The sequence below is a fragment of the Paramisgurnus dabryanus genome, chromosome 5 (genome assembly GCF_030506205.2).
Source record: "Paramisgurnus dabryanus chromosome 5, PD_genome_1.1, whole genome shotgun sequence".
NCBI lineage: Eukaryota > Metazoa > Chordata > Actinopteri > Cypriniformes > Cobitidae > Paramisgurnus > Paramisgurnus dabryanus.
Genome location: NC_133341.1, coordinates 7,157,288 through 7,180,431, shown reverse-complemented (window position 1 = coordinate 7,180,431; position 23,144 = coordinate 7,157,288). Strand labels below are relative to the sequence as shown.

Here is a 23,144-nt window from a genome sequence, read left to right as displayed (position 1 = left end):
GATTACTGTTTTTCTATTTTTACCTGTTTTAACAAATCTTCAATTCACTTTTTCATTTTTAGTTTTAGAGCACTAAATGGACTGACCCTTTAATACATCACAGACCTTTTGACCCCTAACTCTGACCTAATCTCGCACTCTTCGTTCAGATCAAAACCGTCTGAGGGTCCCCAAAACATGTCTTAAAACTCAGGGAGACCTGTCCTTTCAGACAGTTACCTTTTTTAAAAAGCAACATTTGCAAGACATTTTTATTTAGACAAGCTTTTAGTTGATTAGGCATTTATGTTTAAATCTGTGTGTACTGTTTTTTTGCACGTTGTAAAGCACTTTGTTATTTGTTTTTATCTGTGATGAGTGTTAAATAAAGCTTACATACTTACTTACTTATTCTATATTTAATCATCTTTCATTGGTAATTTTCCTAGTTTCAGCATACGCATATATGAATTTTAGCTAACGTTATACTGATTAGTATTTTAGGATAATTTATTCACTAACAGTTATAGGCTATAAATATTTATTTTCACATTTCATAATAAGGGTAAACACAATAACACCGAAAAACAAAAACGTTACTACAGTAATTGTGCTGTGACAAAAAAATAAACTATTTTAACATCATTTAGCGACTATGCTTTTTAATCAATCTGAATTACTTCAGTCGCCATGACCTCCGTTGATCGCGCTCAGTCGATTGCAGATCCCACGATTGGTATGGGCGCATGTGTCTGAATCGGTTCGGCGATCTGCTAGTTCGGTCTGCGCATGAGCGGGGACGCACAGGGAGAGGAGTGGGACTGGGAGCAGCTGTGGCAAATGTTCCAACAGTCCAAGCAATCTCGAAAAGAAGGAGAAATTTACAATAGAAGAAAAAACACGCTCAATAAGCGGGCTCGAGTGAGAAGAAGCGTGCCGAACACCAGTGTTCAGCTGCGAAGGGCTTAAACTAGCAAATCGCTCGTTTCTCAACTCATTGGAAACAAAATAACAACCACGAAAAGACTGACAATAAAAGACAAACATTCCCGCGGGCTTCAACCCACAACTGACGCCAGACCGAACAAAGATTCAGTACATCAGCACTGCGTCTACTCGGACGTCCAACATTTTTTCTTTTTTTTTAAGATTCTTTCTTGTCTTTGTGAAAACTCAGGAAACAATGAAGACCTAACTCATGTGTTAGCCGCTGAGCTGAGCTGGCCCAGCGCGAGAGAGTGCGTGTGAGTGTGTGTGCAGGAAACTTTCTAAATTTGCTTAAAAAGCCTGGAAAAAGAAGCTTAAACAGAGTTAAAGAAGAAGCTTAGGCTCTCTTCTCGTTTTTTTTGCATGGAGGTAAGGGGCGAGGAGAGGGGATCGGACGGCAGTAGAGGCCCCGACTCGACCCACTTTCCCCATTACTCCAAACCCGCTCGAGTGCGGGTCACGGATTCTGACGTGATGATCTACCCGAGCGCCGGAGAGGATCTGGCAGGGAGAGCTGCTTCTGCTGGCTGCGACTCCCCCTCTTCAGACGGCCCAAGCAGCCGGATGTCCCCTACCGACGGGCCCGCGGTCTTCCCACCTTTACCACCGCCGCCGCCGCCGACGAATATATTCGGGCCGCACGGGAGTGTGGATGAAAGTGATCAACAGGATGGACCGGAATATGAGGAAGAGGAGGTTGTGTTCCCTCTGTCCGCGCCGCCCACCAACCAGTAAGAATTCATCTCTTAATAATTCATGACGGGAAAGCATTGCTTACTGTATGGGGGTAGAAGTTGTGGGCCTGCTATGGTCAGGTTTTTGGCTGTGTCCTAAACCGGGTAAACTTCCTGCGTAGACAGCATTAGGAGCGGTGATGTACAAAAATGTTTTCTAGGTAGGCGGCCCATTTGGGTTGAGACAGACCCATTGACACACATTCAATAAATGTGCAACAACTATTAGGCTACCATTCGCGTGCGTAAACGCATTGAACCGATTACTATCCAAAGTTACTTTAATATTACTGACTTCATTCACAGGATGTGACTTTACTGTAATATGGCTTTAGGTATAACTTCACCACTTGTCATGCTATTTAATCATGGGTATACTTTTAGTTTAGGACTATTAAGATGGCTGGCATGAACTCCTGCTTTCTTGTTTTGATCTGTTAATGGGATTGACATGGTGGTTTTAAATGAAAACTGTGTCTCTCTATATGGTCCTGTGATCATATATCCAGACCCTCCTTCTGCACACATTGTGAAACCATAAATTCTGATAAATGCCATAAATGCTGACTTGTTTGTGTATATCAGCCATAATCACATTAGATCAGCATTTGAATCAGTGCTGGAATCTATTGAAAAAGTGTGCGTTAGTGCCACATGTCTTTCACATGCCTGTGTAATAAACTAAGTGGTTGTGTCCCTTTCATATCTCTGGTTGCTCAAGAGCAGGCTGGTAATATTTGATTCTGACATTTAATATTGTGGATGACTTGCTTAATTTTGTCTAACTAAGCTAATAAAACATGTTAACAAAAGAAGTGAATGGCTATTTCAGCTAGTGGTCAGCTAAGGTAGTTTTAATTTGGTTCTTTATTGTATTTTTAATGGAAAAAAAGTTTAATAATTGACAGTGGCTCTCCATTTAGGGCGAACCAATAAGAATTCACTTCATTACAATGATATTTATGGGTGGCTTGCTAGTCACAGACTAAAATGTTTGTTGGAGCTTTATTCATAAAAAAAAAAACACCTTGTACTCTGACATATCTTAACATATATCAGTGCCATTGTTTTGTCTCAAGATGCACACCTGTATTGTTTTTGTAAGGTTTGTTAGGTTATAACTATATACCCTGCCAATAGCCACTTTTGCACTATCAAGCCGGTGCGAGCCAGGGCTTCAAATGGGCCTCACGGAGCTAATAGCCTCTGACCTCCAGCTGCAAGCCAAAATCAAGACGCGACTGTCAGGCCAATAACGCGGCAGCGCTTCAATCCGCTCTTAATACACCTACCTGGATCTAATGCACACAATCCCGCCAGTTTTATAGTGAGGAGGAAGTGGGTTCAATCCGACAGGAGTAAGATAGCATCATCATACAACAAACATAATGGAAAAAAACCTGTGGCTGTTTGCACGGTGAAAGTTAAGATAAGAAGATGGAGATGTTTGCCTCGTCCGCGGTGCTACTATGGAAGTTGGCTGCACACAAGCGATCTCGCGACGAACCAATAGCCTCTTTCACACAGTAGTTCTGGTAAATTACCATAAATTTTAAATTAGAATTAATTTACCAGTAAATACAAAAATGTGCTGTTCACACATGCAGTGAAGTTCCGTCTTTTTACCAGTAAGACATCATTCACACATCAGTTTTAAAATACCGGTAAACTCGGAGAGAAAGCGGAAGTTACCTGTGGCGCTGGCCGACGAGCTCCGTCTGTGTCGTATTTGTAAACAATGGCGGGTTATGACTTAATATCCACGGTCCGTATTTTGTTGTTTTCACATCTGTGGCAAACGGTCGCGAAGTTGCTCGTGACAAAACAACATTGTGTTTGGCGGCGTCAAACGGAACCTGCTTTTCCACATTAGGCTTCACAGAGAATGTGCTAAGGACGTCGGCAGTTTGGCAAATAGATGGTAAGCTGTTTTAAACAACTTTGGTAAAGAAATGCGGATGTTAGCTTCAGGTGTGCTCGACTTTTAAGCAGCATGTGTGTGGAAATGTCCTAAACAGTTCAGGGTTAAACGCGTCATCTGTTTAAAAACGTATACTTTTGATGTGCAATTGTTTAGTCATTGAGGCTGTAATCTAAGGCTTTTTTTTAGGGATGTCCCGATCTCCACTAATAATACGTGGCCGATCACATTTCTGAATCGGACAGCCGATCTTATTACAGCTATTTCATGTACTACGGCTTTTGATCAGTAAGTCCTTATCGATCTAAAATCACTGTTAGTTTGAGTCGTTTATAACATGCATTTGAAAAAGCAACACTCGTCAAATATAATTATTAAACATATTCTTTATTATCATGAAAATACCTGAAAAGATTTGAAGAACAGTAATATAAATATATCCTTCAGCCATTTCATGGAGCTGCGTTTCATCACAGCTGCGTGTGTATTGTTCTTCGTCTACAGCGCATTTTGGATGTAGTGGCATTTCACCGTAATTCATTGAGAAACATAGCATGCATTATCGGCCGATCGGTCGGAGCATCCCTACTTTTTTTTAACATAATCCCTTCTGGAAAATGGTTTATACAGCCCACATACATAGAACAGGCAGATATTTTGCTATTGAATGTTGTGTTAGTGCAGTTTATAGGAAATGGGTCTAATATAAAATATAGTTTATTTTAAAAATCAAAATATCGGCTTATAAATCGGCTCTTTTCGAGTTAATATCGGCATCGCCCCCCAAAAATCCATATCGGTCGGGCTCTAGTTCAAATGCAATGACTATACAGATTCGGTCGACAATTTTTAATAGGCAGTGTCTAGACAAAGGCTTTATGAGCCTGTTTTGAACATGAAAAAGTAGATCTGCATCTAAAGATTATTTTCATAATCGATTAATCAGGCGTTTATATTTTAATTAATTAAATAATTGATTAACAACATAAATATTTCTAAATTCGTTTTTTCACTTATAGCTATATAAGGCACTAAATTATGGTATTCACTTGTAGAAGTGTACTTTTAAATGTGGAAAAGCCAGACACTACTACAGAGTTTTACTAATACATTTTTATTTTATTATAAGCCTTAAATACATTTGTTTTACAGCTTTTAAACAGACATCTTTACACATACATAAAGTCTTCAGGGATGTGCTGGTGAGAAAATTTTGCCACAGATTAACAAACTCATTTTAATCTTCTAACTTAATCTTCGACCTTGATGAGAATTAACATTATTTGTAACAAAATAAATAAACCATTATGATATGAAAGTGATATACATGCTAGGGGTGTCACGATTCTCCAAATCCTCGATTCGATTACATTTTCGATTCTAAGGTCACGATTCGATTCAATTCTCGATTTTTACTTTTTTTTTTGAAAGACAAGAAATGACAATTAAAATGCCATTAATATTTATTATTATTATTATAGTTACACATTAACATACACATTGCGGGCTTTTCCTCGCATGGGGGTTTTTGGGCTTCACTTTACGCGAGAGAACTTGTAAAGAGGATTCCTTCTTGCACGCACATGGACTTAATGCGCACATCATCTTAATGCGGACTGGCATCTGAAATAAAACCAGCGGGTCATAAGCAGCTGCGCTTCTCTCTGTCTCACGTACATGCGCTCTCGCATCTGTCCGAACCCTAAACATAAACTAAAGTAGTAATCCTTACGTATTTGTTCAGTTTTATGCGTTTCATGGGAGCTGAGGCAAACTATCCCTTTTGTTTAAAATATAACCCGCTGCATCTTGGCGCCTCTCTCACTCTCACGCACATGCAGAGAGCTGCGCTCTGTCTAAAGGCAGATCAGTAGGTAGTAATCCTGTTTATGATATGCATTTCAAGGATTTGTAGCAATACATCCCTTGTGTTTAAAATATAAATATCTGAGAGGTTTTTCCCCTCTTGGCAAGCCGACTGGACGTGACATGGGGGCGTGACAGCATGGACGATCCCATTTTTTTTAATTCGAAGTTCGAGGCTGTGACTTAATTTTGATCGATTTCGATTTAAAATCGAAATCGTGACACCCTTAATACATGCGCTGTTACAGTAATAAAGTAAGGGATTTCCCTTTTGATTTACTGCACTATAGGGATGTCAATTTATGCAATTTCCCATATTCGATGATCATTTAAATTAACGATCAATCAATCGAATAATCGTTAACAGTAATAGTGCAATAAGCCTTCACTGCAGTGGCATATAGCCAATGACATAAAAGTGTGCATAAAAACGACAGCTTCCTCACGCGAATTAAAAGATTTTATTTTGTCTAAATAACATGCTAGTGGGATTGTAAAATGAGTCAATGTAGTTGTTGTTTTGATAAAATCATCAATTTAAACTTATCTCGTAATGAAATATAATTACTAATAGACACAGTGTATAACTCCGCCTCACATGGGCACTCTGCAACAGACGCATTGAAAGTCCATGTCAAAATAACAGTTTTATTATCATCAAGTGTTATTTATCAAGTTGTTTACCTCGCTTTCCGAGTCGTTGATACACTGTTTGTAATTATATCCAAGAAGCACACGAAGTGCACTTTTCTCGTCGTCACCTCAGCTTAGACGTACTTTCAGCAAAGATGCTTATATTACGGAGATGGCAACCTTCCATTAGAAAACACGCAGCTCCTCAGACAGCCAGTCAATAATGATGATCAGTGATATATGTTGCGGGCATTCAGGTTGTAACGACAGTCAGTTACAGTTTACATTTGACAGTTTCTTGCCATAATTTAAGATTACATTTTAATCTGTTCATTAAAAGCGGCTTCTGGTCTCCTTCTCTGTATATAGCAGCGTTGCTATGCTAATCTTGCAGGCTTCCCTGAATAGGGTCTTTGCTTTCAGTATCCTAAACGTATTTGCATTTTCTGCATCGGACCTTCTCAGATCCACTGCGGATGTCATTTCGTTGCGTTGGCAGCCAGCCAGCCTCGTCTAGCATGACGTTAAAAAGCACATGCGTGTGCTTGGCATCAAGCATCGTTGTGATCATAGCTACTAGTTTAACTTTTGCGCGCTCGCTTAATTTTTTTTTCTCCGACTGTATGTGTTTTGCGCATGCGCCGCACACACGTGCATGATCTTGTTTTTCAACAATCGTTAAGTTTTATCGAGTAAATTCTTATCGACAATTAATCGAAGATCGATTAATTGTTAACATCCCTACTGCACTACTACCACCAGGGGATACACATTATTTACACATAGCAAAATCTTAACCTATGTCCAAAGTGACAATGCCAACTACTTGCCTGGAAAGCATAACAATAATAGAGCAGTTTTAGTCTTGTTCACTTATCCATTTGGATCCTTTTAATTATGTTGTCAGCTCTACGTAAAGCTTATCAAAATGGAAAATACATTTTAAAGAATAGTTCTATACACTGTAAAAGTGGTCTAAATTTCACCAAATACTCTACGAGTTAGACCTGGGTTTTGTGCACTGACACTTTACATCTCGCAGCCCTTGAGATACACTGTTGCAGTAGACTGGTGACCCAAATAGGATGAAAGTTTCTTCAGAGCTTCCAGCTGATTGACTTTGACAGACACAACTGCCTATAAAGCTCAGCTGTGTTGCTTTCTGAAGCATCAGTGCTGAACCGGAGGAGCTCCATAAGTCATTACCGCAAATATGCTTGAAATATCATGATATAATTTGAGGCTATATCTGTAAATACAATACCTAGTTAGGATGTAAATGATTTGTTGCAGGGTACATACTACTGATCGACTGATATATCGGCCGGTCGATACATTGGGCCGATTTTTGCAGGTTTTAGGTGTATCGGCATCGGCCAATACGCGGCTTGCGTTCGCCGATAGTTTTTCTCCGGCATAAATTACAGACAGGTGTCCACAGGCAGCTCTGTGTTGCTTGAGATGCTGCCTGCAGCCTGTGCATTGCTCCTCCCCCCACTAGCAGAGTGGAGCGCTGCAAGCCTGCTCTGGTAAGTTTTAAACTTCAAAGCATCTTTTAACTGTTCGACTGAAATATTATCATTTACTTTGGAAGTGTAAACACGTTGCTCTGTATGTGCGTGCAACCATAGCTAAGAAAGTTTGGTGGTCCAAATGGAAAATGCGAATGCCTATAAAACTGCTAGCCATTGTATTTAGGGAGCTTCAAATAGCTTTTAGACTAACCGTATCAGGGCTCGCAAAATTTTAAAATCCATGGTAGCCCTTCGGGCAGACACTCTTTAATTTTGGTTGCCCGAAATGAATATAAGTAGCCCGAATAAAAAAACACACTGTTTAATGTAGAACATTGATAAATCCTGGATTTCCATGTAAGCCAACTATTCCTGCCCATCCCCAGCTAACAATTTGGTTCCCAAAACGTTCCCCTATTTTCCAAGGTTTTTGGTTAGCCAGGAATGTTTTCTTTAGGAAAATAAACATTCCCCTAATGTTATTTTTAGGTTATTTTAACGTTTCCCTAACGTTAAAATAATATAATTTTTATATTACTGAAATATTATATGAATGTATTATAACACTTTACATTTTTTTTTATAAAAAAACAACCAGTGACTTTAACACAATATAAAAGACTTAAAGCAGATATTTATTAAAAAGGAATAAACATTTAATTCCCTTAAGGTTAACAGATCTTACCATAGCCGTTTATTTTCGCTAGAATAATGTTATACTCTGAGGTAAAACGTTATGACAAATAAACATTCTATTCGCTTTAGGTAAACATATCTTACCACTGCTGTGTTTAGTCACCTATCAGCTTCTAACATCATATAGTCTCAATAGGCTAGACGTGTCAAATCGATCGGAAATCACTCATATTTTCCTTCTCACATATTTAAGGATGCCGAAATACATGCAATATAATGACCTAACTAAATCTGAGACAAAGCAAAAACATAAAAATATTATTTCCTCCCCAAGATAGCCCGACGGGCAGGGCAGAGATACATTTTGGTAACCCGACAGTAATTCACAATAGCCTCTGGACGTCGGGCTAGGGATTTTGCGAGCCCTGCGTATGTATACGGCAGCTGTTACGAACACTGGTCATAGGATTAAATAGTGCTGACGTTGTTCCGTGATTCCGTGGTATTTGTAGGAGTTTTATTCAGCGACCACTAGTCTGACGTTTGGACGCGTGCTCATAATGCTGCAAGCGAACGCAGGTCATGTGATCAGCCGATCAGCTGGTCATAGTTGGACAGGGTGGGTTTTTAATTCTCATCTCCATAAATATATGTAGTAGTAAAAGGCTAAAAATCAATATCCATTGCTGACAGTTTCTCGTCATTGTGGAGAGAGCAGTTCATGGTTGCATACGTTCATGGTTGTTAACGCGGAATTTTCGGCAGCGAAAGAAATTGGACGCGAAGCACTTAGTTCCGAGCAGTTCCCACATTACTTTTATGTGACTGGAGAATAGGGCTGCAGCTATCGATTCTTTTTGTAATCGATTAATCTAGCACTGAATCGATCGATTAATCGAGTAATCGGATAATTTTTTTGTGTGTTTTTAAACAACCAAAACAAATAATGCATAACGAAAATGACTTGGCTGTAAAATGTTCAAGCATTTGGCTTTTATTTCTTAAAAAACAGAGGTATTTGGCTCCAAGAAATAAGCCTATTTATTTCAATTTTTTACCCATTTAGTGTTTATAAGTGCCAGTGCCAACAATTAAACACTTTAATTTATTAATATGCACAACTGGTTTCATGCTGTAATCTAGCCCTGACATCAAAGTAAATATCTGGTTTATGTACATTTCTACACCTGCAGCATTTACCATTAGGCTTTTAACATATAATATATCATTTCTGGGATGAGCCTATTTGCTATGGTAACAACCTGTGTGTATGCGCGCACGTGCACTTGTGTTTGTGTGTGTGCACGCGTTCTGTGCGTGAGGAAGAGTGACACCCCAGTCAGACGTTCAGTTGCTTCATTGCATTTTGGTACTGCAGAAATACATACATTACTTTTCAATAGAACGCTGCATTTGGTTTGCATCACTTGCATTGCGGTGCATTTTAGGTTAAGAATCCGTTCGAAAAATCACAACATCACGTCCCGCTGTATACAGTGAATGCATGCTGAAATTATTGTTGCGTGGCTACATAAAAGTTTAAGCATATGTGATGCATTGCGCGATCGGTCTGACTCGCGTGAGAGAGAATAACTTCCTTATGCTAAACTCCAATAAGACAGAGATTATTATTATTGAACAGAATATGTCAGATTACAAGTTGCCCATATATGATTGCACTGTGGTGCCGTTTTTTGGTACACACACCTGTATTGCATGCGTGTGTGTGAAGGGGTTCTTTTTTAATCTATACTGTCCTGCAATTGAACGTGAATACGTTTACTACTTAAAAACATCAAAGCTAAACATCATATCTAGTCAAACCGCATAACGACATCGCTACAAATACAGTATGGGATTAAAATCAACGGAAGCTACGTTACCTTGTTTCATCGACGCTTGGTGAAACAGCAGTGGATGTTTTCGGTTCAGATGCTGAATGTAATGATCCCAAACTTTAGACATTCTCTCTCTGCCGTTTATGGACATATTCGCTCCGCCATCGCGCCAACTAAATTCAAAATGTACCACGCGCTATGATGTGCTTCCTGAACATTGAACAACGGTCCGTGTGAATCAGATCTAGGCGCGTGTAGTGCGCGTCATAGGAATTTAACGAGGCTTCGAGGCAGAATTTTTGCCTCGAGGAATTTTTTGAATCGAGTAAATCGAGTAACTCGATGAATCGTTTCAGCCCTACTGGAGAACTGTTATTTTGTAAGTTTTGTCAACATTTCCGTTCACTGGGAGCGCAAAGATACATGCACTCTCTCATCCATGTCTCTCTCACTGCACCTCTGTCACGTGCAGGCGCTCTACTATCTGACCGAAGTCCGAACACAAATCCTCATGTATTTGTTCAGTTTTATGCGTTTCAAGCGAGCTGAGGCAAACTAACTATCCCTTGCATTTATTTGCTCTACAAAAGATTAAGTTAAGTGCACTAAAACTTAGACCTAAGCATTAAATAGGTTGTAAATAGTTGGTTACTTTCAAGGAAAAAGTACAGTGTTCCCCTTGTTATGCTGCCTGGTTGCTGCTACTGTGTGCAATAGTGTAATTATTTTATTTATGCTTAGTATTTTCAGCAGCACTGAATTTTCTTACTTGTTCTACCTCACCTGTTTTTACTATTTGTTAAATATAGTTCAATAAATGTTTCTTTTTTAAATTAAGAGTTGTAACGTTTGGTTTTATCATTGTGTCATTTTTATGATGTAAACTGAATGAGCAAAAGCAGTATCGGCTCCAAATATCGGCTAAAGAAAATCGGCAGCCTGTATCGGTCATCGGCTAAGGCTGATGGAAAAAAAAATCTGTATCGCCATCTGCACAAAAAAAATCCATATCGGTCGATCCCTAGTACATACACTATTTTATTAAACTACACATACAATAAGTTATATCCAGTGTTATCCAGGCAGTTAGCGTATTGTAATGAGATGAGTGTTGTGGCTATATCCATATATTTATCCAGTTTTCCTGACTGGGCACCCCACCTGATATCTAAGACCTTTATTCTCATCAGTAATGTTTTTTGTGTTAATGGAGAAGTTCTCCCGCTCTCTCTATCTCTCATTTCTGCCTTCTCGTGTTTGACTGTGTGCTCGACTTCTCGCGGGGCCACGTAGACCCATCAATAGATTAATAATAATAATAATAATATCAATTTAAAAAAAAATTAACTAAGTGCATGATGACATAAAACGACACATCATGCAAATGATCAGTAAAAACCAGTGTTGCATTTCGTTTTTTTCGCGTCTGAAAGACAATCTACCTGTCTTTCAATGTGAAACCGTGATATATAATGAGCTTATAGAAATGAGATAAAAAGCTGTGAAGGGGGGCTGTTCTTACGCATGCGCTCATTTCTTTAGATTCTTAGTCGGTGAAAACATCCTCTTTTGCGCCTTTTAAGATAATTTCTAACAAAAATCAGGGGTGTCAGTTTGTGTTGAAAAGGGGTAGGGACAAAAGATCAGAAAAACATAACAGCAGGACGGGAAAAATATTGAATAACGGTGCATCAAAAATGGGCATAGCATAGGCCAGTCAACAACACAAACATACTCCGCATAAATCCCTCAACAATGTCGACTGCACATGTAACAATCCCTGCAACACCAGCTTATCCGAACAGTGCAAAAGCACCCTACTGTAGAAAAAAGCAGCCGTTAGGTCAATGATTACAATGACATTCATTACATATATAAAAGAAATCACACCATAAACATACAACCCAACATACAATTAGGGATGCAGCGATTATAGATTTTGATGGTACGGTTATAGTCTGATAAATAATCACGGTTGTACGGTTATTACGGTTATTAAGGATTCATTTATTTTACAACATTAATGTATAAAATCACATGAATAAATTTTTGAACAATTGCTAAATTTTTCTGTATTTTCAGTTTGTGTATTTTCTCTACAATTCTTGGACAAATGATAATAATAATAACTTGGCTGGCTTTGACTTAAACCGTATAGGTGCCTTTGAAACCTGTAGGCTATTCATTTTAATGATCTTTTGAATAAATGTAACTTTACATTTGGACTGAATAAAGTTATATTATTTTGGTTTGTTTGAAGTATTGAAGTAAAATATATGAAGTAAAAATGATAAGAGCCTCTCAAAATGAATAATTACACAGGGTCATCCTGAACCAGGTACTGCAAGTCATTTTGACAGGTGAAGCTTAATATTACACAAAAGTCAAATATAAATATTAGGGGTGGCAAGATTAACGTGTTAACTAATGCTATTCATTAATTAATCATTAACGCGTTAAAATAATTCAACGTAATGAAATGCAGTCAGACCACCAGGAGCCCCGCCCGGGTTTGATCCGCGAGCAGGAGGTTTTTAATGCTGTACAGAGTAGACCGATTGGAGTGTGGCTCTTTCACGTACAGATGCAGGTGCGCGCGCACACATCCACGCACACGCACACACAAACCAGATGCACGAACAACCAAGAGACGCGTCACGCGCACATATTCTTTTGAACGCGGAGCTTTGTCATACAATGCACAATCCAGATGCACGAACAACCAAGAGACGCGTCACGCGCACATATTCTTTTGAACGCGGAGCTTTGTCATACAATGCACAATCCAGATGCACGAACAACCAAGAGACGCGTCACTCGCACATATTCTTTTGAACGCGGAGCTTTGTCATACAATGCATCATGACGCATGCGCCTCTTGGTGGTTCGTGGATCTGGGTTGTGCGTGCGTGAAACAAAAACACGCGGTGTAGCGAAGGCTTTACGGTTACTTAACCGTGACATTTTAAAGCGCGGTTAATAGTGAAACCGGTTAATCGCTGCATCCCTACATACAATATGTGACCCTGGACCACAAAACCAGTCGTAAGTCGCACAGGTATCGCTTGATTTTTCAGAACATTTTAACCAAATGCTTTCAAAAGATGGTGGGGACAAAATCAGCCATTTCAAAAAATGGTGGGGACATGTCCCCAGCGTCCCCAGTGTAAATGACACCTATGACAAAAATATTTAAAGGCTGAATCTAAAGCAAAATATGCTCCTACAATTGGTGATATTGTCTTACTTGTAAAATAGCCCATCCATATAAGAAACTTTACTAAAATAATGCAGTACATAGCCAAACTAACAAAACAGTAATACCCACTGTGACCCACAGCCTATCATTTTATTGTTTGACTGTTCAGTACTGTTCATATTTACATAAAAGTAACTTAAAAGTTACTTTTCCTAGTAACTAGTTACTTTTGATATACAGTAAATGGTAGAGTAATTCAATTACTTTTAAAAGAAGTAACTAGTAACTGTAACTAATTACTAATTTTCAGTAACTTGCCCAACACTGATGTGAAATAACATAAGAAAAACATTCCAAAATTGCAGGTTGCACGTGTGCGGGTAATTGGAAAACAAATGCTCGCGCTGTCTGAAAAATTAGTCGCACTCTGGACTAGAGCCTTACTAGCACATACAGCTGCACACTCAACACAGTACAAGAGTGAAAAGGGACCCCTCTCAAACAGTGTCGCGCCACGCTGCGTTCCTCCCGTTGTTTAAGTGACATAAACCGGTATGGGGGATATTAAAAAATGAAATCATACAAAAATAAAAACTGGTATTCGATATGAACTGGTAAACCGCCCACTAGTTCATATTACTGCATCCAGTCAGCAAATGCACAATTCTTGCCATATGTTTTGACATTTCATCACATTTCAGCTCTTATCTGCTCAAAATGGCCTGTGGCAGAATAAAAGTCTGTGTAGGCATATGGCTGAGTGCACACTTACAAAGTGCAACGCCTTTGCAGTAAAGAGGAAGCAAATATGTGTGTCCCACACACTGCAGGTGACATTAGCTAAATGCAGGGTCAGTGAGGTGTAACTGTGTTTGGTGAAAAGACTTTCAAGAAATGTCTTGATCATATTTCTGCCTATTCAGTGTTTCCCCTAGGTCAGGGGTGTCCAAACTTTTTTTTAAGGGGGCCAGATTCCAAGTTGTCAATACACATGGGGGCCAGATACTTACGTTTTCATGCTTCCATGCATTCATTAAGTTGGAGGCCTAATGCTAACCATGTTCATCATTATAATAAAATGCAACTCTTAATTAATAATTATTTATTTTTAGGTCAGAGTTAAACTTTGTTGTTCAAGCACATATTATATCAACATCAGGGTTTTAAACAATTACCAAAATTGAATTATAAAAAAATTGAAATTGAATTGAATTTAAAAATATGAATGAAAGTGTATGGATTAAAAGAATAGCTCAAACAAAGTGTGACACAATACCAGTAAACAGGTTGCAACATTTTAAACGTCACTTACAAACACTACAGCTTATTGACAGGATAATACAAACTTCAGGGTTTATCCAATTACAAACTGATAAAAATATGGATGAAATGCATAAGGAAAAGTTATAGGTCAACGAAGTGACACAAGAAAAAAAATTATAAGCAGTAAAAAAGTTGTAACATTGTAATAATAAAAATTCAACTCATCAACAGTGAGATGGATGGTATAAACATCAGGGTTTTAAACAATAATGTAAACTCCATTAATATAAAATATGAAGGAAATGGATGGATGAAAATGTATAGCTCAAGCTTAGTGTGACACAAGAAAATAATAAATTATAAACAGTAAACAGGATGTAACTTTATAACGGTCACCTGAAAACTGAACAATTCAGTGAGATGGATGGAACTGCGATCTGCACTGCAGCACATTTGTGAGATCTGGCTTAACAGCCGTGGTCACAACCCGTATAACGTCTCGCAGATGGGCATCAGTTATTCTGGACCTCAAACGGGTTTTGTTTAAGTTCATGATAGAGAAAGTCTGTTCACAAATGTACGTGGACCCAAAAAGGCTCAACATTCTCTTGGCAAGTGCTCGCAGTGTGGGGAATTTCTCTTTGTTTAGTTGTCGATAAAAGTCAATTTGCGAAAGCTGCTGATGACGGAAGCGCAACTCATCATCGCACTGCAAGTCTATGAGCTCTAGCTGAAGTTCATGTGCAACATCAACGGGATCCACAGAAAAAGGAGATGCGAAGACATGCATATCTTTTTCAATTATAGTAAAATCTTTAAAACGCCAGTTAAACTCAGCAAAGAGGTCTTCGATCACGTTTGCATACTTCCCTATTTTCCCACATGTTTCTTTTGGGAAACAGTCCATTACCTCTTTAAGTGTAGGGAAATGTGAGGTGTTGATTTCACTCTGCGACAGGTGTCTTTTGAACAGTTGAAGTTTAGTTGCAAACGCCTTGATGTGAGAATACAGCTGACTCACCACTGCATCTTTTCCTTGAAGGCTGACATTTAGTGCATTTAGGTGTTTGTTAATGTCAATTACAAACGCAAGGTCTGCGAGCCACTTAGGGTCAGACAGTTCTTTCATCGCATGACCCTTTTCGTCAAAAAACTGGCCTATCTCCCTCCGAAGCAAGAAAAAACGCTGCAGCGCATTTCCCCGACTGAGCCACCTCACATCGTTGTGATAAATTACATCTCCATATTGCGCCTCTATGTCGGAAAGAAACTGCTGAAACTGGCGGTGGTACAAAGCTTTGGCACGAATGAAGTTAATGGCTTTCACCAGTGGTGAAACAACATGATCAAACTTAAGACATTTTGCGCACAGCACTTGTTGGTGAATTAAACCATGAAGTTTAATGGCATTGCCTCCTTGCTCGCTGACTTTGTTGCATAGCAGTGATGCTAACCCACTTCTTTCTCCCGTCATAGCGGGCGCCCCATCGGTAACAATTCCGCTTAATTTCTCCCAGGGCAGTTTCATGTCATCAACCGCGTCAGAGACACACTGCAGTAAATCCACACCTCGTGTCTGCCCCTTAATACTTTTGAGGTCCAGCAGCTCTTCTGTGATGTTCATGTCCTCATCAATTCCTCTTAGAAAAATGAGCAACTGGGCAGTGTCTGAAATATCGGTGCTCTCATCACACGCCAAAGAAAAATTGTCAAATTTATGGCCACGTTTAGTCACTTGTTTTTTTATGTCGGATGATATTTCTTCGATTCTCCGTGCGATAGTGTTGCGAGCAAGGCAAAGATTCGCAAACTCTTGCTTCTTATCTGGGCAGATGTTTTCTGCAATTTTCATGACACATTCCTGGACAAACTCACCCTCAGAGAAAGGTTTTCCATGTTTTGCGATGAGGATTGCCACCTCGTAGCTTGCTCTGGTAATGTTTTCGTTGGACTCTTTTGCCCTGATAAACAACCGCTGCTGGGAAACCAGAGAGGCTTCTAGTTGTTTAACTTTATCCTCTCGTTCACTGTCGGAGAACTTCTGATAGGAGTTTGCATGCTTTGCCTCGTAATGCCTCTTCACATTATACTCTTTCATAACAGAAACAGTCTCATTGCAAATTAGGCAAACGCAATTATTATGACTCTCTGTAAAAAAATACTCAGATTTCCAGCGCTCATTAAATCGACGGCCCTCTTTATCAACCTTGCGCTTTTTTGATGTGGCCATCGTGGCATCCTGATAACGGTTGAACTGTCACTCACTCGAAATATATAAGGCCTACCGCTACACCTGGCCTAAAACCCAGTGCTGCCACCTTGTGTTGACATTGTAAAACTGCATGCTTTGTAAATTATGTATTGCGGGCCACTTTTGTTATAGTGTAATTAACACGTTGCGGGCCGTTTAAAATGAATCCCCGGGCCGTGATTGGCCCGCGGGCCGGACTTTGGACACCCCTGCCCTAGGTTTACAGCTTTGGGGGGGGTGATGGGGTTTGCTGGGTATGTATATATAGGGGTTAAATTGTGATTTGTTATGTGGGGGCTCTGTGGGGAGGGGTACTTCAAGGGGTGACATGTTTAATACTGATGACAGCAAAGCCACTGGTGTGTTTCAATGACATTCTGGACCTATGATAGGATTTGATTAAGTTTCAGCTTTAAAGAGGTTGACCCAAAATATTTTAAAAAGAGCATCTGAACTTTAAATGATGCAAGTCTATGAGTTTGACACCCTATATCAATTTTTGCACATGTCATTATGCACAATTGATCAAACTTTGAAGGAAGTTAAGAGAATCAACCTCCTTGAATAATTCTAGGCACAAGATAGGCTACCCAAAAAGACCTAATTAACAAGAAAAAGTACAACACAGAGAACTGTATCAGCAACATGTCTTAGAAATTAGCCATAGAGATTCCCTATGCTGGTCAGCAGCTAGTAAAACAATCACTTAAAGGTTTGATTTGTGTAATCAAAATACATTATTTTATTAAACTATACAATGAGTTATGTCCAGTGTTATCCAGTTAACATACTGTAATTAGATGAGTGACATACATAGTCTTCTATTAAGTTTTCTCAACGTGGGCACCATTCTTACCTCGCTCTCTCTCTTTCTCACACACACACACACACTAGGGGTGGCATGGTTCATGAAAAAATCCGAACCGTTCGGTTCGCTTTTCTCGGTTCGGAGCGCGTGTGTGTCACACGGTTCAACGGTTCATAGCATGCGCAATGTAGCCTCATGCCCTGTATGTGACCTCAGATAGCGTGTTTAAAGAAGAGGTGACTGGTTTGGAGAATAAGTAACTGCAGGTTATGTTACGTGTATAAATGGCAAGTGGGAGAGAAAAGGAAGTCTGCCTGCAGTTGGAAGATGCGCCAGCGTCGTATAAGTTTGGTGTGTGAAAACATTTTTATTTCATGTTACCTATGATGACAGCGGAAATAAAACAATAGATAGAACTGCAGTCTATGGGTTGAATGTGTTCGAACAGCCCCAGGAGATCGCCTTCTCTCTGTCCATTTATCTAATCTGAGGTACTGAACACATTTTACATCTTTTCGTATTCAGCGCTATTTTTAGCCTTTCATTGATAAAACGAAAGCGGCTGATTTCCGCGTAGTTTCATTTTGCTAGCGTGTGAAAGTTGCGCGATCTTATTTCATAAATTGCCCCTCAAAGTAATCACGACAGAAGTAGTCAAAAGTGGACAAGAGACGGATGTAAATATTACAGGTGTAAACTAGGGATGCACCGATGCCACTTTTTTGGAGTACGAGTACGAGTACTTGCATTTCAGTACTTGCCGATACCGATATCGAGTACTTAATAAAAAAACATGATTTAAATTTACAGGTAACAGCTTTAGTCATATCATTTAACAAAAAAACAAAGGACTAGTTTTCCAGTTTGTTGTAAACTCTGCTTCTTTGGACAACACAAGAGGCATTAACCCCTTACACGCCACTCAAACATAGACATTTCTCAGACCGTGGTATCGATTCCAGGTATCGGGGGACTTTTAACGAGTACGAGTACTTTAGAAAATGTGGTATCGAGGCTGATACCCGATACCAGTATCGGTATCGGTGCATCCCTAGTGTAAACCTTATGTTTCTCTCTCGTCCACATATTCTCTCTGCAGTATTTAAGCAGCCTCTCAGTGATAAATCTAAGAGCTACACTGTGACTGAAGTTGACATTTTGATAAATGCAAGTTATCTTTGTGTGCTAAAAATGCACACAAAGTTCATGTAGATACACATTCTCTTTTTTGCCAAATAAATGAAAAGCATGTTGAAATCATCTATGTCTTCCCTCTTGCTGTATCAAAATCTCATCTGGCTTTCCTCAGGGATGGTCCCAATAATGTGCTTAAAGTCAAATTCAGTTTGTGCATGATTACATGATATAACTTTTTTTTAATACTGTATCCTAAATTATGGATAATTAATACATTAATAAGATAAAACATTTCTGGAGTGTTAAAAATTAAAAGAAAAAAAACAACAAGAACCGTACTGAACCGAGAACCGTGACCATAGAACCGTGATACGAACTGAACCGAGGGTTTTGTGAACCGTGCCACCCCTAACACACACACAAACACACACAGCTCTCCAATGTCAAATGATCCTGCATGTGCGTTTTTGAAGCTGCTCTGAGATTTTTAACTTGCGCGAAGATGTGTTTAAAGGGAAACGTGCGTGTTTTCGTGGCAATTGCGCCACCTAATTCGCGTCATTCGCAAATTCAGAAATATGACAGCATACAATGTTACTGTTACACAGAGTTACTACAAAACACGCGTGCTGCGCGGGCATATAGAGAGGGAGAGAATGCGCGTGTGTGTGTGGGAAAGTCATGACAAACTAATCAGTCAATCGTCTTCCAACATATCCGTGACTGTTGAGGTTTACGAAAAAAAGAAAGTATACGGAGGAACGGACTTTGAAAACACCGTCACCTTTTCAGTTATGTGGGAGAGAGGCGCGCGCTGCAAACAACATGACAGAGAGCAGCAGTAAATTAAGCTGAACAGTAAAATATAAATGTGCGCACTCCATTGGATAATTGTAAATGCGCAAACACATGCTGAAAAGACATGCCATTGTGGAAATAAGATAAATATCATATTACATGAGGGTTATAGTTTGTTTAATAAAATAACAAATTGTTCTCTGGCGCTATAAAGAAAATCAAATCAAATTTACTTGACCTTCAAGGGGGGGGGGGTCGAGCCGTTAGGAGGGCGGGGCGTCCCCCTTATATAATGGTAGGGGAAATACTGCTATTACTACACTAAAAAATGGTGTGGTATAAGCCAAAATGTATAAATACACTAAAGTTTAAGATATGCATTGCTGCAGATAACCAAGCATGTTTTAGACATTGTGAAATTTAACTTTTTCCATCATGTTTTATGTTGATTCTCATGTTTTGTCTGTAAGAGCACAGCGCAGTATAGGTTAAGCAAACCTAGCACATTGTGGCACATGTGGGTTGGGTGAGGTCTTGCCTCTTAGAATAATCTAAACATAGTGCTTTAGACAGCCGTGATCATTCAGGCCTCTCTGCTGTGCAGTTCATTCATAAACAGTGATGCCAACACCAGTGTTTTAAATATTTCACAGATGCATTCTACTTCCTAACAAAGACAAAAAGGAGAATATATGAAGAGCTCAATATGATCAGCCAAGCTTAATATAAACAGCCATATGGATAAATGAGCTAGTTGATTTTGAGTTTCCACAAAGATTAGAAAGGATTTTGAATCACCCTTTCCCTCAAGAGCTTGAGAGAGCGAGCGAGAGAGAGAGAGAGTGTGTTTGATTTTGGGATCAACAGAAGTGAACATTAGCCGTTTCTCAATGTCAAGGAAGGATCCTCGGAAGACAGAATTTCAAGGGTGTTACGTCATCGATGTCCATCGAAGGACTGTTCCAATGTCGAGGATCCTCGAAATTTCAGCCAAGGACTGAGTCCTTCGTTCGAGAAATCCCATATACAGGAAAGGATGCGTATGTGTATCCTTCACGCGCTGAAATCACCCACAATCCTATGCGCGCAGCACCTAAAGCACACCTTTCAATCACGCAATGACGTGCACTTGCTAGCCTGTTCCATTTAACGTGTTCTCCGAATGCTGCCAGAAAGTTTTAGATGTCTCCTTATTTAAAACACTTGATTCAACTTCTCAGCCTACTTCAAAATGGTAAACATGTCTCCCTAACAAGCTGATGAGTAACATCAGGTGTGTTAAATAAGGAGACATCTAAAACTTTCTAGGAGGGGGGCCTCGAGGACCAGGATTTGGAAGCACTGTGCTAGATAAGCAATTACTTACCAAACTTACCTGCACTCATGGTCTAATTGAGCACCCATGCTGGTTAATTACCTTTTCCGAAAAGCAGGTTCTTTGAAAAGCCATGTGGCACACTGAACTGTATAGACTGCTGGTACAGATTAGAAAAGACAACTATTTCCTGTAATAAATAGCCTTAAACAACATATGGTTCATTCGTTTTGATTGTATTCATAAGCTTGTCAGTATGAGTTTAGTTTAGTGAGCAATTTTCTTTAATAAGCATTAGGGATGTAACGGGATAAAAAAATCACGGTTCGGTAGTATTTCGGTAGGATGCCCACGGTACGGTAATTATTGAAACATTTACAAGAAGGAAAAACATATGAAGACTTGGAAAAACTGCCATAAGTGTACATTAAACAAGACTGAACATTACAATGTACAAAGTTTAGTGTAGTGTTTACAATTTTCATAAAAAGGACAAAAATAATTAGACCATGTAATAAAATAAAAAATAAAGTTTCAGTTTAGTTTGTCAACTTTAAACAACTCCCAATCAGTCAGGTTTTAAGAATTGAGTCACTCCCTCAATTGACCTAGTTTTTATTATTATTATTAATGCTAATGCTTGATACTCCTATGAAAGCAACAGTTGTGATTGTAGAATCAAGAAAAGATGATGGGTTTTAAGCGGGTCAATTCCTGAAAACAAAAACAACCCAGTAAAAATGAAAATAGCAGCTTACTTATTGTAGCTGGACTTAGAGCTGAGGTCAGCTCACTCAATGCAGGGGCGCGTTTCCCAATAGGAAGTCTGCAGCCTCCATAGGTCGCATTTAGTGATCGACCGATATATCGGCCGGCCGATACATCAGGCCGATTTTAGCAGGTTTTAGGTGTATCGGCATCGGCCGATTCGCGGCTTGCGTTCGCCGATAGTTTTTCCCCGGCATTAATTACAGACAGGCGCCCACAGGCAGCTCTGTGTTGTTGGAGGCTGCCTGCAGCCCGTGCATTGCCCCTCCCCCCTCTAGCAGAGCGGAGCGCTCCAAGCTTGCGCTGGTAAGTTTTAAACTTCAAAGCATCTTTTAACTGTTTGACTGAAATATTGCCATATACTTTGAAAGTGTAAACACGTTGCTCTATATGTGCGTGCAACCATAGCTAAGAAAGTTTGGTGGTCCTAATGGAAAACGCGAATGCCTATAAAACTGCTTGCAATTGTATTTAGGGAGCTTCAAATAGCTTTTAGGCTAACCGTATGCATACGGCAGCTTTTACGAACACTGGTCATAGGATTATATAATGCTGACGTTGTTCCGTGATTTCGTGGTATTTATAGGAGTTTTATTCAGCGACCACCAGTCTGACGTTTGGACGCGACGCGTGCTCATAATGCCGCAAGCGAACGCAGGTCATGTGATCAGCCGAACAGCTGAGCATAGCTGGACAGGGTGGGTTTTTAATTCTCATCTCCATAAATATATGTAGTAGTAAAAGGCTAAAAATCAATATCCATTGCTGATAGTTTCTCGTCATTGTGGAGAGCGCAGTTCATGGTTGCATACGTTTATGGTTGTTAACGCGGAGTTTCGCGGAATTTTCGTCAGCGAAAATAAGAAATTCGACCCAAAGCACTTAGTTCCAAACAGTTCACACATGACTTTTATGTGACCGGAGAAGTGTTTTTTTGTAAGTTTTGTCAACATTTCCGTTCACTGGGAGTGCAAAGATACATGCCCTCTCTCATCCATGTCTCACTGCACCTCTTCCACGTGCACGCGCTCTACTATCTGACCGAAGTCCGTACACAAATCCTCATGTATGTGTTCAGTTTTATGCGTTTTAAGCGAGCTGAGGCAAACTAACTATCCCTCGCATTTATTATAGGGCACTAGGGTATGTGAGGTACAGAAGTGGGGCAATTGGCATGTTATTCAGAATTCTTAAGTTGTTTTTTGATCAGTATTGCTGTTTACATTTTCCTTGTCTTCTTATTAAAGACATTTGCTCTACAAGAGATTAAGTTAAGTGCACTAAAACTTAGACCTAAGCATTAAATAGGTTGTAAATAGTTGGTTACTTTCATGGATAAAGTAAAGTGTTCCCCTTGTTATGCTGCTTGGTTGCTGCTATTGTGTGCAATGGTGTAATTATTATTTTATTTATGTATTTTAAGCAGCACTGAATTTTCTTACTTGTTCTACCTCACCTTTTCTTACTATTTGTTAAATATAGTTCAGTAAATGTTCC

The 23,144-nt window shown here is 39.4% G+C and overlaps 2 protein-coding genes across 2 annotated transcripts in view; one reads left to right on the top strand and one right to left on the bottom strand.

Moving 5' to 3' along the window:
* The first annotated feature begins 619 nt into the window (after window positions 1–619).
* Window positions 620–23,144, top strand: part of rasa1a (RAS p21 protein activator (GTPase activating protein) 1a) — a 99,048-nt gene continuing 76,523 nt past the window's right edge. The window contains exon 1 of the mRNA XM_065263059.2: window positions 620–1,697. Within this exon, the coding sequence (XP_065119131.1) occupies window positions 1,330–1,697 (368 nt within the window). The 5' untranslated portion in view covers window positions 620–1,329. The remainder of the gene's footprint in view (window positions 1,698–23,144) is intronic.
* LOC141282206 (general transcription factor II-I repeat domain-containing protein 2) lies at window positions 14,645–16,800 on the bottom strand. Its single transcript, XM_073814784.1, has one exon. It carries the CDS (start codon window positions 16,798–16,800, stop codon window positions 14,983–14,985), a length of 1,818 nt encoding a protein of 605 aa, XP_073670885.1. The 3' UTR covers window positions 14,645–14,982.

What these genes read in the sequence shown, in the direction of transcription:
- LOC141282206 (XM_073814784.1), bottom strand. Translation starts at nt 16,800, where the DNA reads ATGGCCACATCAAAAAAGCGCAAGGTTGATAAAGAGGGCCGTCGATTT.